Source organism: Buceros rhinoceros, unplaced genomic scaffold, assembly GCF_000710305.1.
Source record: "Buceros rhinoceros silvestris isolate BGI_N320 unplaced genomic scaffold, ASM71030v1 scaffold15469, whole genome shotgun sequence".
Classification (NCBI taxonomy): Eukaryota; Metazoa; Chordata; class Aves; order Bucerotiformes; family Bucerotidae; genus Buceros; species Buceros rhinoceros.
In genome coordinates this window covers 9,126-25,296 of record NW_010432242.1, presented here as the reverse complement: position 1 = coordinate 25,296, position 16,171 = coordinate 9,126, and the positions used below count along the sequence as shown (strand labels likewise).

The window sequence follows — 16,171 nt, the reverse complement described above, 5'->3', positions numbered from 1 at the left end:
GCTTCCCAGTTTCCTCATCTGGATGCCCAGCAGCCGCACCGGTGGGGGCAGGAGGGGCTGTCAGCTGCCTGGGCTTTTTCCGGACAGAGATTGCTGGCAGGGTGGCTCAGAGGGGACATTGCTTCCTTCAGGCCATGCTCAATTCCCATCATCCAGCTTGGTCACTTCTGTACAAAACGCCACATGGTTCTCGGATCGATACTGTTTACACCATGTTCCTTCACAGCACTGGCTCACAAAATTAAACAGCATGGAGCGTAAAGCTGAGAGGCACTACCAGGCAATGCTGAACCACCCTGGCACAAAATCCCATCCCAAGGCAGATTCATCTTCTTGGAAATATAAGTTCCAAGCGAGAAGCCCATCCATGCAGGAGGCGATGCCCAGTGGGTGGCATCAATGAAGGACTTTGTGCCAGGCAGTGACGTACCCACCAAGCACAAAGCCAAGGGGGCTGCAGGGCTCACTCCCACTGGGTAACCATGGCCCCAGGCACCCTGAGACCCTAAGCTGCCTTTACAGCTCAAGCAAACACCCTGAGTCCCTTCAGGTGGGAAGTTCATAAGCTCCCTGTGTACAAAACCACCTGCACACACCTGCCCAGAGATAGGGAGTTCACCAGGGAGTGAGACGGAGTGCGGGAGGGATTGGAGGCAGCGCCGGTGGCTCATCGTAGAGCTGCTGCCAGGAACGGTATCAACAACGTGGTGAGGCAGGAGAGAGTGACACTGGCTGTAAGTCTGGAGGACAGTGAAGGTTGTCACGTCCCACGTCACACAGATAAGTCATAAACCGCTGGGGCAGCGCATGCAGTGTGGACAGTTCAAAAGTTCAGGAATTGTTTTCACAGATAAGAGCCTCGGTGATGGAAGTTCCCCGCTTCTTGTAGAAAGAGCACGGCTGTAACGAAAATAATCATTGCACCAAAGTAATTAAGGGTGCTTGTCTTGTGCAGTTGACTAAGCAGGTCCCCCGTGGTCACAGGTCAGTCTGGATTGCTTCTCAGAAGCAAGCCAAGGCTGATAATGAAGGTCAGAGCTGGGAAGCACCTAATTGCTTAACTGAACACAAGACATTTCTCTTCTTACACCCTTTGGAGCAGAGCTTGCATAAGAGATCCTGGGGTCAGCAGACAGGACCGGGGCAGAGACCCTGCATGGGGCAGGCGGTGAAGCAGCCACACGACTCCTGGCTGATGCCAACCCACTCACAAAGTTTCTGTCTGCTTTGCCCTCCCCTCCTCCGCCCTCGGCTTGAAGTCTTTCAAAAATCCAGCTGCAAAAAGGAAGCAGGTTTTTAAAAACAAAAGAGACATCCCGCGGGCTCTTCGATCGCTCGCTGGCAGCCCCACCCACATAAAAAGTCCCCGAAGCATGCAGAGAGCAGTTTTAAAGGCTGGATTACAGCACTGGGGGCGGATGGACCCCTGAGGCTGCCTTTTGGCTCTCTATCAGCAGCCAGCGCGCTTGCACTTTGCTGGCTGGGTTGCCTCCGTGGGGCCAAGGAGTGGAAAACCTGCTTTCAACAGTGCACTCGAGTACAAGTGACTCGGAAAACAAAATAAAGGGACAAGTGAAATAGCAAGAGCGGGTGAGACATGTCTCTCCTGTCAGCACTGGCCACTGAGGTGACAGTGCCTGTGCCATATGACCTGTGAACCCCTCTCTGGCCACCCAGTTTGGTCCTGGCTGATATCTTCATGCAAATGTAAGGGGCAGGAGGAATCCTCCCCAAACATCACAGCCTCTCCAGGCTTCCTGAGGAGGGCTTCCTGGGCTGGGAATGGAGGCAGCGAGTCTCCCAGGTGCATTTCAGGGCAGCTGCTGCTCTGATGACCACCCCGAAACCACTCCATCCCTCCCACAGTTAAGGGCTTGCCTTGCTTGAACAGCCTCCAAAGCCTGCCAGCTGTCACTCAGGCCAACCTCAGTGCCAAGGGAAGGCAAGGGACCAACGCAACCATTTTGAGACACCTGGGCAAAATGAACTTCACATTGCCATCATCTGAAATGGCCTTGGCCTGTCGGGGTGGGCTGGCAAGTGCAGTGGGCTGGTATCCCATCCGTGTTCTGCTGGGGGTGAGCTGGCCCATCTTCTAGAGCCTCTCCTCCAAACCAAGATCCAAATGGGGCTTTTCCGGCCCCTGGGTTGACCTTGCTGTTTCCTTCAGGGCCCAAGCCATGGGCTGTGCAGGCAGAGCCATCCCCACGAGCATGCACAAACTCGTGACACAGAGCAGAGCCAGTGCAGCCAGCGATGCCAGCCCTGGTAGGGGTCTGTAAGGGGAAAGCGTGATGTAGTGCTGGGACAGATGAGGCCTCTTTGGCTCTCCCAGCAGTTCCCCACCAGCGCCTTGCTGTGACCCAGCGAGCTGCACTGACCCAGGAGCCAGCAGGACCACTGGGAATGGAGACTGACCCTCCATCAGCTGCGGTGTCAATTAAAGGCAGGCACAAGGCTTTGCATTGCTTCCCAGACCACAAGTGACTGTCTCATTTGTGCAAGAGACAGCCGAGACATTCCTCAGCAAAATGGAAGCCCGCTGTGTCGCTGAGGCATCGGCAGAGCACACACATGCCTTCTCCACTGCTGCATTCAATTAAGGCCCCATTCACCACCAGCTTTCTTAGCCTCTGTGATAAGCAGTAGCTGGGGCAAACGCAGAAGGGCAAGGGCAGGTCTTGGTGTCACTTCCAGGAAGGTAAAGCTCTTAAGTACATGTGCAAATTCCAGCCTGAGATCTCTGTGCCTGAGAAATTACCCAAAGTACTAAACAACCCATTAGCTCTGACCCTGCTGTAATTGAATCTGGGAATTCAGGACGAGAATCTGTCTCTCTGAACAGCGCTCAAGATAAAGCCTACCAGATCGCAGAGAAATTGCTAGCATTGAGGAAATCTGCTGCAGCAAACCTCTCTGCTGCGCTCAGAACGTCAGAGGACGTATTCCCATGGCGTGCAGTGCATCAGTCACACAACACTATTAGCGAGCACAGGTCGTATTTGAAGAGATTGCAGAGAAGAGTTTAAAGAGACGGCTCGCTAAGCGCACAGATAATCCTGCTCTTCTGCGCAGGAAACTGCAGCTTCCTAAAATCAGGTTTGATTTTGTTTAGGATTTTTTATGAGAAAATTCTGCTGTTACATCCTGTGCAAACAGCTCTCCTGTCACCTGGGCTGGGGAAACTGCTCCCAGAGCGTGGAACGAGGAAACCTGCCATGCTCAACGGCTGCTGACGCTGATGGGTTTGTCCACACTGCTGCATCCCTCGTCTTTATTACAAACCCTGGAATAAATCTGCTGCTGGCTGAAGGTACCTAACCATGTCAGAGCAATACGCTGGGGCTGGATGCAGCGCTGCAGAGCAAACAGCCCTCATCCCCCCCACCCAGTAGGGGCATTTCTTTGCATTGACACGTAGCAGTAGGGTTTGCTCCTTACCAATGGCTCCGCACACAGTTAAGCACCAGGATAACAGCGCCCAGGCAGTAGCAGGCAGCACGGGGAGAGCCAAAGACTCGGCTGAGTGCTCGCGTTTTGTGCTCCCATCTGGCTACCTGAAGAGACAACAGAAAACAAAGCAGGTGGTTGGAGGAGCCTGGGCACGTGCTGCCCCAAGAGCCTGAATCCCACAGCCATGGCCCCGTGCGGGTGAACTCACCGCAGCTTTGTGAGAGAAGCAAGTGGAGGCCACTGATGGGACATGGCTTACACCAAGCTCGGGGATAAAAGCTCCTCCTGCCCATGCCAGCCCCTGCTACTGTTTGCATTGCGGATGTCCTTGCACATGAGGCCAGCCAGCAGCATGGAGGCACAGGATTGTGGAAAGAAAAACACCACCCTGTGCATCAGTTGGGTCGGATAACATGTGTTCAACAAGGCTGAGAGCATTGCTAAGATTGTCCCCAGGTCACCAAAGCCAACAGGCCCCTGCTCTCCTATTGCTCTCCTGGAAGGAAAACAGGTCCCTGAGCAGGGAATGGAGCACAGGAACACCCAGCTCTCATTTCCTGGGCTCTGCCATCTCCTACATCCAGCCTCAGGGATCACACCTGGCAGGAACAACCCCTCCCTGCACACACACAGAAAAGCCTGCAAGCACTCCCCCAAGCTACCCCAGACAAGAGCACCGAATCATGGATTAGCTGGGGTTGGAAGGGACCTTTCAAGGTCATCCAGTCCAACTCCCTGAGGTGAACAGGGACATCTGCAGCCAGAGCAGGTTGCTCAGAGCCCCAAGGTCCACTGTGACCAGGCATGGGGCTTCTCCCACCTCTCGGGGCAACCTGGGCCAGTGTCTGGACCAGTTTCTTCCTTCTCTCTAGTCTGAATCTCCCTCTTCCAGTTTAAAACCATCACCCCTTGTCCTGTCACAACAAGCCCTGCTAAAAAGATCCGCCAGCTTGGCCCAGAGAACTGCTTCCACTTTACAGGCTGAACGAGCTGGCCTTCATTAGCACTCAGCAATTGCAGCCATTAAAGACTTATCCTCACCCATCCCCTCAGGACTGTCTTGATGCAACCCACGGGGCATGTCAGAGACAGCCCAGGACTCACAGGGATGCAGTCAGCACCTCTGGGGAGGCATTAGCATCCTTTGACAGCACGCTTTTCCCTGGCTGCAATTTGAAGCTCCGAGGAGCTGCCCTCTCACCCTGGGACACTGCTGCATGCAGCTGGCTGGAGCTACTCCCAAAATCTGCAGGGCTGGAGCGACCCAAGTCACCAAATCCAAGACTCTCACTCCCAAGCTGATGAAAATCCTTACAGCTACTCTGTTTTCTCCCTTTCCTGTATCCCTCAGAAAGGTGTTGCAGTATTTATCGCCTCTTTTAAGTTCCATTTTCAGGCGCCAAGCCTGGGGTTTGGATCACACCATAAATTCAAGCCAAGCAGTGGACACCTGGGCAATGAAGCGGGAGGTGGGAGTGTGCAGAACATCTTGGCACCAATTTGCTTCTCAGTCACGGCCGGCACTTCATTAGCTTCAAATGCACTTCGCTCGCTTGCACGGAGCCTGGGCAGCTTTGGGGGGGCACCTGCAACCAGCTGTTCATCTGCTCCAAACGTAGTTGGTAATTTATTGAATCTATTTGAGCTTTGCAGGTCCCGCTTTCCTCCCAGGCTGCTGCAGAAGCACAAACTGCTGCTGGCGGCGCGGGACTGATGGCTTCAGGAGGGGTGAACGATGAAAACCTCTGATAAGCAGGGCGCTGATTTCACATGCTGCGAGCTGATTCAATTAGTTATGCAATGATTGCTCTGAAATTACAAATCCACTCATGACAGAGAGAGCTGCTTCACTGCCTTTTCCTGGCTGGTATAAATAGTTTGTATTCTAAATTGAATTTAAAACACCGTGCGTCACGCTGCTGCTAAACTGGGAGCTGCTGTTTGAGCGCTGAGAGAGCGGATAAAGAAATACAAGGTGAGTTACCACCTTTGGAAAGTAAAACAAAGTGACCACACAGGTGACTGAGCCACAGATGGGAAAACGTGGCCATGTGCCAGTTTCCTGTACCAACTTCCTAATTCCCTGGAAATTATTCTGGCGGCATTTGCACGGATGGCAGCTCCTGGCTCGCTCCGAGAGCTTCGCAAAGCATCTCAGCCAGTGGCAGAGAGAAGCTGAAAGAGCAGGCAGCGCTGCTGGGATCAGAAGGGAGAGACTGTGTGCTGCTGCGAGCCAGGTGGGCAGCCTCGTCATTACCCTCACCTTTCGAAAAGCCCATCTGGGCAGCGATGGAGCACGGCGGGGCGAAGGGATGCGTTCCTGAGCCCTTCAGGGCAGCAGCTGGCACAGCTGCCTTGGGACCAGCTCATGCTGTGGCACGTCGCTGCTGACTGCCTGGCTGAGAGCGAGACACCAACTTTTATTTAGCTGTCTGAGCCGTCAGATGGGACCCCAGGCTCCTTTCTGAGCCCGCGTGGGAGCCATCCCGAGCAAAGCGGAGTGGGGGCCTGCGTGGGGCTCGAAGCGTTGATGCCCGCCAGGCCCCGCGGCGATGTTTCAGCAACAATTAATCTGTTCCCGTTCTGGTTCTATTCCTTGAACAACTAATTAGTTCTGGCTCGGTTCTAATTTTCTAATTTTAGCCATTCCTAGCTAATATTAGCTCTCGTTCGACCCATGGCTACGCAGCTGCCGTAATGGTTTTATACAATCATGAGCCGACGTATGATTTACTGCATGACGGATGCAGAACGCTCTCAGCATCCTCCCCGGATGCCTCTTGTGCAGGACGCGGCAGGGCTGAGACCAGCAGCCTCCCAGGGAGGGCTGTGCCTATTTGCTCTCCCAGCCCAGGCTGGCACTTCCCAGCCCAGGCTTCCACTGCAGCACTGGGGTGGGAAAGCCCCACACCACGGCTGTGTGTCCTGCTGAGGGAGGGAAGGGAGTGGTTTTATTTTTCTTCCAACCTCCGAGGCTGGAAACAGAGTTAAACCAAAGTTTCCTGATTTCCCCACGGGTCAAAGCAATAGAAAAATTCAAGGCTCCTTTTCCAAAGCTCCCAGCCCTCTGCTTTCACTTTAGGATACTCTGCTGAGGGCTGTAAGGAAATTTTTTAATGTTTCCTCCAATGCTCATTATTGAAATAAATCAACAAGCGGATGTGGCTGCACAGGCAGGGAGTGCTCCTGGCTCCCACGTTCTGCCTTTGTCAGGCTGTTTCGGTGCTCATCGGGGGCAGGCGCAGCTGGCTCATGCTCCCAGGGAATCGCTTCTTTCTCAACACAAATTCGGGGCTGATTTCTACGTAACTAAACCCCAGCGCTCAGGCAAGTGTGTAAACAAATCTGAAAGCCCCAGCACTCATCCCCGGTGGCTGCCCTGATGCAAAACAGAAATGCTCTGAGTTTTCTTTTCCTTTCTGGGCCAGGCGAACCTTCCCAAGCCACCTCAGGGAGGGCAACAAACAACCATCTGAAAAGCAATTTCATCTCACAAACCTGCCTCCGCAGCTGATCAACGGGAAATGCTCTTTACAGCCCCATGTGCATAGCAGACCATCGCCTCTCATTAATATTTAGTATTTGTTTCAAGGAAATGGATTATTTTTGTCCGCCGTCCAGGGAAACTGGCTTTTTCAACCCCAGCTCTGAAATCAAGACTTTGTGCTGTTTCCCATGACTCCAATTCTATACCTGGCTCGCCCCACAGATGGGGAAAGATACCAGAGAGCCCAAAGGCTCGGCTCTGAGGGACGTTTTGCATCTCAGTGCTAATCAGCTGGTCTATGTCCTCACATAGCCCTTCCCCATAGTATCTGCAGAAGACCTTGAGATGACAGCGAACAGGATGAGCTACTTCCACTGTACTTGTCTCGCAGTATTTGCTAGCATGAAGGACTTTGTCCCATCATGTGGATCTCTCGAGGGACCCAAAAGTCAGAAATTCCATGAAAAGCTCAGAGGAAGAACAACCAGCTGCCTGGGGAACGCCTGCACCCTGGTCCCAAGAGGATGCATGTGTGCAGGGTGAGCCCTGGATGCACGGAAGATTCAGCCCTCACTCAAAAAACCCCTTAAGACAAAACCAACCTGAACACATTTTCCAACGTTCTCCTTCAGTCTGGCCTCTCCCTGGCCAGTTGTGGGGGAACAGTCTCCCGCAGGTGCTGCAGCAGGAGAAACCCTGACTCTGGGCTTAGATGGCTCCACGTGAGCACTTCCCGTGGGGGTGAGATGCTTCCTGGCTATCTCGTAACCTGATGAAAGGGCATGAAACCTGCTATTATCCTTATTTCACCTATGGGGACCAGAGGCTCTTCTTCCCCTATTATGAAAAATCTGTTTTTCCTTTCTGATTCCCTGGAACCCCTCGTTAAAGTGTAACAACGTTCTCTGCTCTCTGTCACTGCTTGGATGCTGGAAACCCACACTGCTTGCAGCTATTACATTGAAATAAAATACGGGGAGGGAAAAGGTAACACCTGACACCCAAACTCCGCCTGAGGTGCTCCTGGGAGCGAGCAGGGGAGCAGAGCCAACGCAACAGCAGAGCCGGCTGCGATGTAAACGCAGGTCCAGGGCTCCTCTGCGAGCGCTGGGGCTGGCTGACCTTTGCCAAATGCCAGAGGAACCAGCCTTTCCGGCTGTCCCGAGCGACCACGGAGGAAATGAGTGAGGCCTGACCTTATCCCTCCTAACAAAGCGCACTCCAGCCCCAATGCAGTCAGCAGCACTTAGTGCAGACGGTTTATTGCCCACGTGCCGGGAGGGAAGCGCTGATGGTGCTGGTTGAACACTGTGGCCAGGCTGAAAGCTCCAGCCTGGGCTCCTGCGGCCCCCAAGGCAAATGTCCAAATGCTTGTGCCACTCCTAGGTGAGAAAAATTCTGCTTTTCTAGGAGACTGCACACCTCAGGAGAGACAGGAAGGGAAACTTTAGGGTCGATAATGTGCACAGCAGCCCTGAGGTGCGGCTGGGGGCAGTTCCTGCAGCTCACCGGCATGGCACAGAGCCCCTGGCACAGGAACGTCCCCAGCTGAGGCTGGCATGTGCCCATGTGCAGCCTCATCCACTACACCAGCCCGCTGAGTGCCCACCCCGGCACCAGGCACGGGCACAGGCTTTCCACAGGCATGTGCAGAAAACGCCCTGGGGACCAGCGTGCCACTGGCAGCAAGAACATGATTAGCAGGAGCTCTGGGCAGCGAAGGCAGGAGGAAAAGAACAGAACAAACCACGGTTTAATTTGTACAAGCTGGTAATTATAGTTGCTATCTGTCTGAAATCTCTGCTGAGTTTATTTAAATATGTTCTCCGTGAAGGCCATTCAGACAGGAATTATCAAGGTGTTGCAGCAGAGGAGATAATGCCATGCAGTTTTCAACAGATCAAGGGCTGATTAGGAGGAATTAATTAGCTGCTTAAACAGTCCTTGACTCGCTGCAGCAATTAGCCATCACCTCCCCACAGTCACGTTCCCCGTGCAGCAGCGACGGCGGCAGCGATACAAAGCGCCCATCACCGGAACTGCCGGTGAGCAGCGGGCCAGCCCCGGCTGGGCACGTGGCCCTGGGAATTTGCCTGAAACCCACGAGGTTCAGCCCGTGACTGGGGCTCAGCAGACGGGCAGCAGTGACTCCCTCGCACTCAGTGGTGCCTGGCCAGTACAAGCGCATCTTCTGTGATGCCCAACACGAGGCAGACCATGGAGGTCTTCCCTCTTCCAGCCTTTAGTGGGCCAGCTCCTCCTGCGTTCCCCATCCACCATCTCTTATATGCTACGAGCCACCAGTTCTCAGCTGTGCTCCACCACCGGGGCTGCTGATCATCTGGATGCTTTCCAGAGGCAGGAGGAGAAAATAGCACTTGAGACCACCATGAGACCATCTTCTGTCCCCCCTGCTAGCACCCTGATGGGCTCCACTTTGTTTAATTGCTTCCTGCCTGTGCTGGGAAAAGCTGCTGCAGCACTGGACTACCCGATCCAGAGACCAAGTTATTTCTCTGAAGGCTTCTCCACTCACAGGCACTCAATTACAGAGAGCCATGAGATGGTAATGGAGCCCGAAAGCTTTTTAGCAGATGATTAAAACCCTGTGAAGTTCCTCCACTAAGTACTGGAGCAGCAGCTCCCAGCTCATGCAATTAAAACACTGAAGCGATATTGGAAGAGACAGGCACCGTCTTAATGGTATCATCTGAGCTGTGAGGCAGTGCAGGCTGCAGACTCTGCCCACACAGCTTGTAAAGCTCTTTTTTATGGTCATGCTCCAAGAAAGGATGCACCCAGAGCTGGACTGATGATGAGCAACAGGCACTGGGGACAATGGGTGACAACCTGTGCACATGGAGCCAGAGCAGGGCAGGGACTCCTGTCAGAGCGTGGAGGCTCCGGGCACCCCGCCCTGATGATCAGAGACCTGACAGCGTGTCCCAGGAGATGCAGACAGGCCAGCTTAGCTACAAAAGGTCTCCCCAGGAGGCTACACCAGCTAGTTTTTCCCCTTTCCCATTTCCCCACTGGTACGATGGCAATAACAACTGTCAGCAAGCCGCAGCTGAGCAGGATGGCTTAGCTCATCCAAGGGCTCTCAGTTTGGAAGGGAAGGCATCGATTTGATTCAAGGAAGACTTTTCCATTGCCTTTCACAGCTCTGGATGGGGGGATAGTTGTTTATTCCAGCCAAAAGAAAGAGCAGCAGGGTTTTGGAGAGCCGAGGTGGTGTGTAGACCAGCTATGCAGCGATGCTGTGGCGTGGAACAGCCAGCTGGAACGACAGCACTGTACACACTGTACACCCAGGTGACAGAGGGCTACACAGCAGGAAAATACCACACATCTGTAGGCTCTTGCAGTGGAACCAGAGGCTTGGAAAGCACAAAAAGGCTGTAAAAACCCGAGCACATCCAAGGGGCTGAAGAACTACCTACAAGCAGGAAGCAGGGCGGGATCCTGGGATCCTCTCCAAACCCAAGGGGCTGGCTGTGGAGCTGCAATGCTGAGATGAGCCACTGTGACAAACAGTTACCCAAACAAGCGAGCTATGAGCACAAAACCTAAGCTGAAGTGTCTCTCCAAACCCAAGGGGCTGGCTGTGGAGCTGCAATGCTGAGATGAGCCACTGTGACAAACAGTTACCCAAACAAGCGAGCTATGAGCACAAAACCTAAGCTGAAGTGTCTCTTCATGTGACTTTTCTCTGACAAAGCTGCCATGCCACCCTCGAGGGGGTCAACTGGGTCCAGTCTGAGCACTTCAACCAAAGGAGAAGAGTAAAGTGATTCCACTTTGTTAGAAGTGGAAACATGAGTGTTAGAGAAACCCAGCCTGCCCGCACCAGGTATGAGTTTAGCCTAAAATAACAACCCCTCCCTGCCCTGCGCCTCCATCCCCAGTGAAAGCAACTGGACTGAAATGGCACAGGTCACCTCAGCGAACGGCCTTCAGCTGGGGAAACGAAACAAGCCAGCAGGTAAACAGAGGAGGGTTTAGTAAGGACTAGGTACGCGTTACCTCAAAGCCATCCCTTGAGATTACCTCCGTACAAGTCTTTACCTTGAATCCACTCATGATAAACAGTGAGATAATAAAACTCATTTCTCTAATAGTGTTTATGTGATTTGTCAAAGCACCATCTCATTAGCTGGCTGCAATAAAAACAAGCCCCTGCTTAACACACGCCAAGGCAGGCCGGGTCTGTCGATGTTCCATGAGCCACTTCCTCTCCTCTTCAATAAAAACAAAAATGACATGGAATATGGGCTGTATTTGCTAGCAATTTCCAACACAAGATCTGAACAGTTCCTCCTCAAGGCAAAGAGCTTATGATTTATGTCTGAAGAGCTGGAAGCTGAGGGCAGATGATTTCAAGTAACCGAAAACGAGTCGTGTTAATTAATTTTGAGAGAGCGCCCTTATGAGCAGCTCCCTGAGACTGAGCAGGGGAAGGACGACGCGCTCCAGCTGCAGGGAATTGGCCTGCACGGCCCAAACCGACTCTCCCAGCCAACAAATCCCATGGAAAAAATATTTGTGAAATAATGATTTCTCCAGCGTGCAGCACAAGATGGGGAAGGACCTCTCCAGTCCCAGTCTGGAACGTGCCAAGCACCAGGAGGGACACGGGCTGCGTCGGGGAACACAGATCCCTCCAGAGATGAGGGAAAGGCAGAGGGTCCCCTGCACGAGGATCTGGGGCTCTGCTGGAGCCCAGAGGGAAGGTGAGTGCTGCTGGATTGCACAGAACTGAGCAGTGTTTTGCCCAGTGTTTTGCCAGACTTTTTCCTCCTCTTCCAAGTCCAGATGACTTGGCACACGCTCAGCCTCCCATTGCACACAGCTCCCATCCAGAAAACCACAAACCTCTTATTTTCATCCATTTTTCTGACACTTGGAGAGTTTCCTCTGAGCGAAACAGGTCTGATTTTGCTCAGGCACCTTCTCAAACCAACCAGAAGCAAAGTCTCTCAGGTGAGCGAGACCATTCTGCCCACCGCACATCCCGTACTTGCTGATTTTTTTCCCCCGTTACTCATGCACTACTATAAAAAGCAAAGCTGGAGAAGGTGCCTGAAGTGTTCCACACGCAGCCGCCCGCCCAAACCAGGCCGTCTACCCTAAAGACCCCTTTGCAAACAAAGCGATCCAACAATAGCACTGACGATGTTTGAACTGGCACCGATTTAGAAAGACAAGCTCTTGGCTGCACCACGCTGTCAGCAAGCGCTCGGTACAAACGCCACGTTACAAGACAAATGCTTCTGTCCCTTTTTTTTAAGACTTCCCTTCTATTTTCACGCCTCTGCTCCGTTGTGTTGTTTCCAAATCAGGCCCTGGATCCCAAGGGATCTGCAGTGCCGAGGTCAAGTCTCTCTGAATGCGCTTCAACGCCTTAGGTTTGATTTTAAATGTGGGGACAAAGGTTTCTATCTTCGTCACAGAGCATCTATCCCGCTCTTCAAAGACTGCTGCAAACCCCGAGCTCGCATCGCTATCGCCGTTGTAAATAAGGTCAGCCTGATTAAAACCGGTTATCGTAGGGGGCATAAAAATGGACCATCTTCAGCATGCAAGGTAAGAGGCGTCCTCTTATGGAACTGAGACGAGCTTTTGCTGGCCCCACGTCAAAGGAGACTGAGGTCACCTAACGACTCTGACATTTCTTGCAGCCTCTGATTCATTGCAAAGAGACCATATGAAGCTACACCGGAGATGTCATCTAATTCAAGTGCCCTTTTGCTCTCCTGTATGACCTGTGCTTAGCTGCCGATATGCAGTTGCGTGCCACTGTGAGCACCCACCTCTGCCACCATGTCCCCAAGCAGCTGGACCTGCCCATGTGCCAATGCTCGGAACCAAAAACCGGGGCTGGATGCTGTGGTATTGCAAGTCAGGCAGTTCTTCAAGCAGATGAGAGTGGAAATACTTTGGCTCTGCTGTCTTAAAGATTAAATCAGAAACTCCAGTTCACCCAAGGGATGAGTGAGAAGGAGCTGGCAGGAGAGAAGGGGCTGGAGAAAGGCAGGGGGTGAGGCAAGCAGAAGCTTCAGGAGACACAAACACATCAGCACACAACCACACGCGGGGGAAGACAAAGCCACCGAGCCACCCCAGCGCTGCCCGGGATCATGTGCTTGATGTGAGGGTTTACGGACCCCAGCAGCATCTTTGCTGTTTGCTCTCATTAATAGGTTTGCTTGGATTCCAGCTCAGCCCAGCTCATTAGCCACATTGCCAAATTCGACACTAATTCTGGATCACTCCTGTTGCTGCAAATAAATAATAAAATTGCCTCCACGCAGGGGTTGTTTTCTTCTTCTCTCCCCCTGATGCAGGTCCAGTAGCATCTCATGCATCCGTTAATGAAGTCCATTATACTCAGAGTGTCTCAGCAAGTAAAAATTACAATCATTAGCCAGTGACTGACGAGAGACAGAAACACCATTTCTGCCCGGGCTGGCAATAACAGTACGCCAAGTACACGTCCCAGCGAGTCGAGCCTTGCTCTCCCGGAACGTGGTACCCAATGTTCTTCATTAGCATCTCTCTTTTTAATAGAGCAAGCCAGCGTCCTGCAGCAGGTCGCAATTACACTTAACAATTAATTCAGGGAGAAACAATGACAGGTGTCGCAGAGGCACATTTTGCAGCGAGGTCGTCAGAAGGTGAAGTGGAAGATGACTGGGAACATTTTAAAGCCCTGCCTAAAAGCAAACCCAAAATAAGTGGAGGCACAAGCACGGTACTGGAGACATACGTTGTTTTGTAATTTCTGTTTTAAATAGTAAAGAAACACAACAATTATTCTTTTGGTCGTAATACCCCAATGGCCAGGACCAGCAGTCTTGGACCAGGACTTCTTGTGCCATTTGCAAACAACACACAGAGCCGGCTCGGCTTCTCCCAGAGCTGCAGCCACTCTCTTGCTGCCCTTTTGTGAAATTAGGACTTAATTCTCTGGAATTAAGTCTGTGAATAAGGACTCCCAACACACCCATCCTCTGGACAGCGTGTACTCGCTCATCGTTCCCCCAGGGAGGGGGGACAGGGAAGGGAGGTGAGAAAAAACATAAAGATGCCTTGTAGAACACAAAATGCAAGAGAAATCTAATACCCCTTCGCAGAGTAGTGAGAGTTCGTCGGAGAAGAGGTACTGGTTGCACTGGCCGCGCTTGGTGGAGCGCTGATTTTGTCTGGAGGCCCTCCCGTCCTCTCATGGCTCAACATATCACGTTCCGCTCTCCTGCTAAGCCTCCCCAGGGAACATTTCCCACGGTGCTGAGGACACATATGTCCTTTGCGATGCTGCTGTCGTCCTGGCGGCCAACAATAGAGAAGGACAATGTGATCTTTATGTAACGCGGGCAGGTGCGTGCTCTGTTCCCCTCTGCTCGGGGATGAGATGTTCGAACCGCGTGGCACAACAAGTAATAACAATCTGAAGGGTTAAATACAAGCATCGAACACCTCAGGCTTGTGGGTGGTCACTGGGGTTCCTGTGCGTGTTGACGGGTGTAACCGCGTGTCCCGTGGTGTTTGGTCAATGCAAGGAACGTAACTCAAAAGCCAAGCGAACCATCAACCACCCCAGAACCAGCAATCTGCACCCCAGGGGAGCTCCTTCCCCCTTTTGCAGCCTCAAAACCCAGCGCTGGGATGCACAGACGATGCCTGTGTGCAGTGTCTTTTGCTCCATGCGGTTGTGCCAGAGCCCTGCATGGAGGTGGACGGGGGCGGCTGAGCAAGTCCTGCCAGCTAAGGATCCCCACACATCCGCACCAGGGACCAGAGCCTGACGGATACAGGCAGGAAAGTGATGTTCAGTTGGACAACGTGCTCGCTTTGGCTTCCAAGTAAATTAATCGCAGAAAACTGATTGCATGACAAAGTCTTCAAATGAAACTAAATCATTGCTGCTCTTCAGCCTTGGGAATGGAGTGAGTAACTCTGCAGTCATTAAAATAATGTCCTGGTAAAAATAAACAGGAAAGGGCACTTACTAGGCATGCTTTGCAGTTAAAAATACTGTATCTCATCTGAAGTCATTCAGGTTTTAACAGGAACAGCCACATGTGCTCCCAGGTGATCTGATGTGGTATTACCCCAGTCCTGTTACAGGTGGACAACGGATGGGACTTTTCTGCCCCAATTCAAAATCCTCACGTGGATTTTGCAGATTGAGCAGCTGCCATAGGACTCACCGCAGAAAACACAGCTGAGGGAAGAGGCAGGAACAGGAACATTCCACCACATGGTGGGATTTTGGGGTCCCTCCTCACCCAACAAGACTGACGAGGAGGATGCTCAACTTTTTCTTTCTAAAAAGTGCATTTTTAGAGCAAAGGAGAGGCCTGAGCCAGGGGCAGTCACGCTGAGCTCCAGACAGGCACAGAGCTGATGCTGGGGAAAGGGCAGGAGGCGAGAAAAGTCAGCAGAAAGAGTACTGTGAAAGATCATAAAAGCTGCACGGACATTTTCCTTCCTGAAAATGCCTTTGTGCTTTTATGGCAAGGAGCTGCTACAATTACAGCTTCTTTTATAAGTGAAGCAAAAACCAGATAATGAGCAAACCTCCCACTGCACAAAGGAGGCAACGAAGGCGTTTGGTGAGCCCTGACGGTCAGGCTTCCCCGCAGCAGCCAAAGGCAGAGAAAATTGCTAAAACCCATCTCCATTTCATCCACTTCAGGCGTGAGCTGCTCACAGCTGCTTTTTCTGCCCAAAAGCACAATAAAGGATCACACCAAAAATGGATGTGCCTGCACAAACAGCGAGTGAAAACCCTTCAGCCAGACAAAGCAGCAGCTCACATGTCCTGACCTGCAGAACAAGCCCATGGCTGCATCATCCCTGGTCTGGAGGAGAAAAGAGAGGGAGCAAAAAAGGTTTTGCAAGGAAAACAACCAAGCAAGACACTGCTAAATCCAGATGAGCAGGAAATGCACCGTGGAGTCCATGGTTTCAACGACACGTGGGAAAATCAAGAGTTCCCACCAGCCTTCTTCTCCCTGTCCCCAACGTTTGCTGGGAGACGGGGGGAGTTTGAGGAAGCCACACGCAGGTGCTGGGGCTTCCAGCTTTTCTGGCAACCAAATTCCAAATTTTCTAAGAGAGTTGCCGCTCTCTCCCTGCATGTGAGCACACGCGGAGGATCGCGTGGCTTGCCTGGGAAAAGGAAAATCAGGTAGCGGCTCCCCCGGGTGAGGCATTTTCACCCAC

General features: G+C 52.4%; 1 protein-coding gene across 1 annotated transcript in view; it reads right to left on the bottom strand.

Annotated features, from left to right (window-relative positions):
• The window catches only part of PEMT (phosphatidylethanolamine N-methyltransferase), a 38,035-nt gene that overhangs the window by 14,621 nt on the left and 7,243 nt on the right, over positions 1–16,171 (bottom strand). The window contains exon 2 of the mRNA XM_010143707.1: positions 3,442–3,557. Coding sequence (XP_010142009.1) covers positions 3,442–3,557 — 116 coding nt within the window. The remainder of the gene's footprint in view (positions 1–3,441; positions 3,558–16,171) is intronic.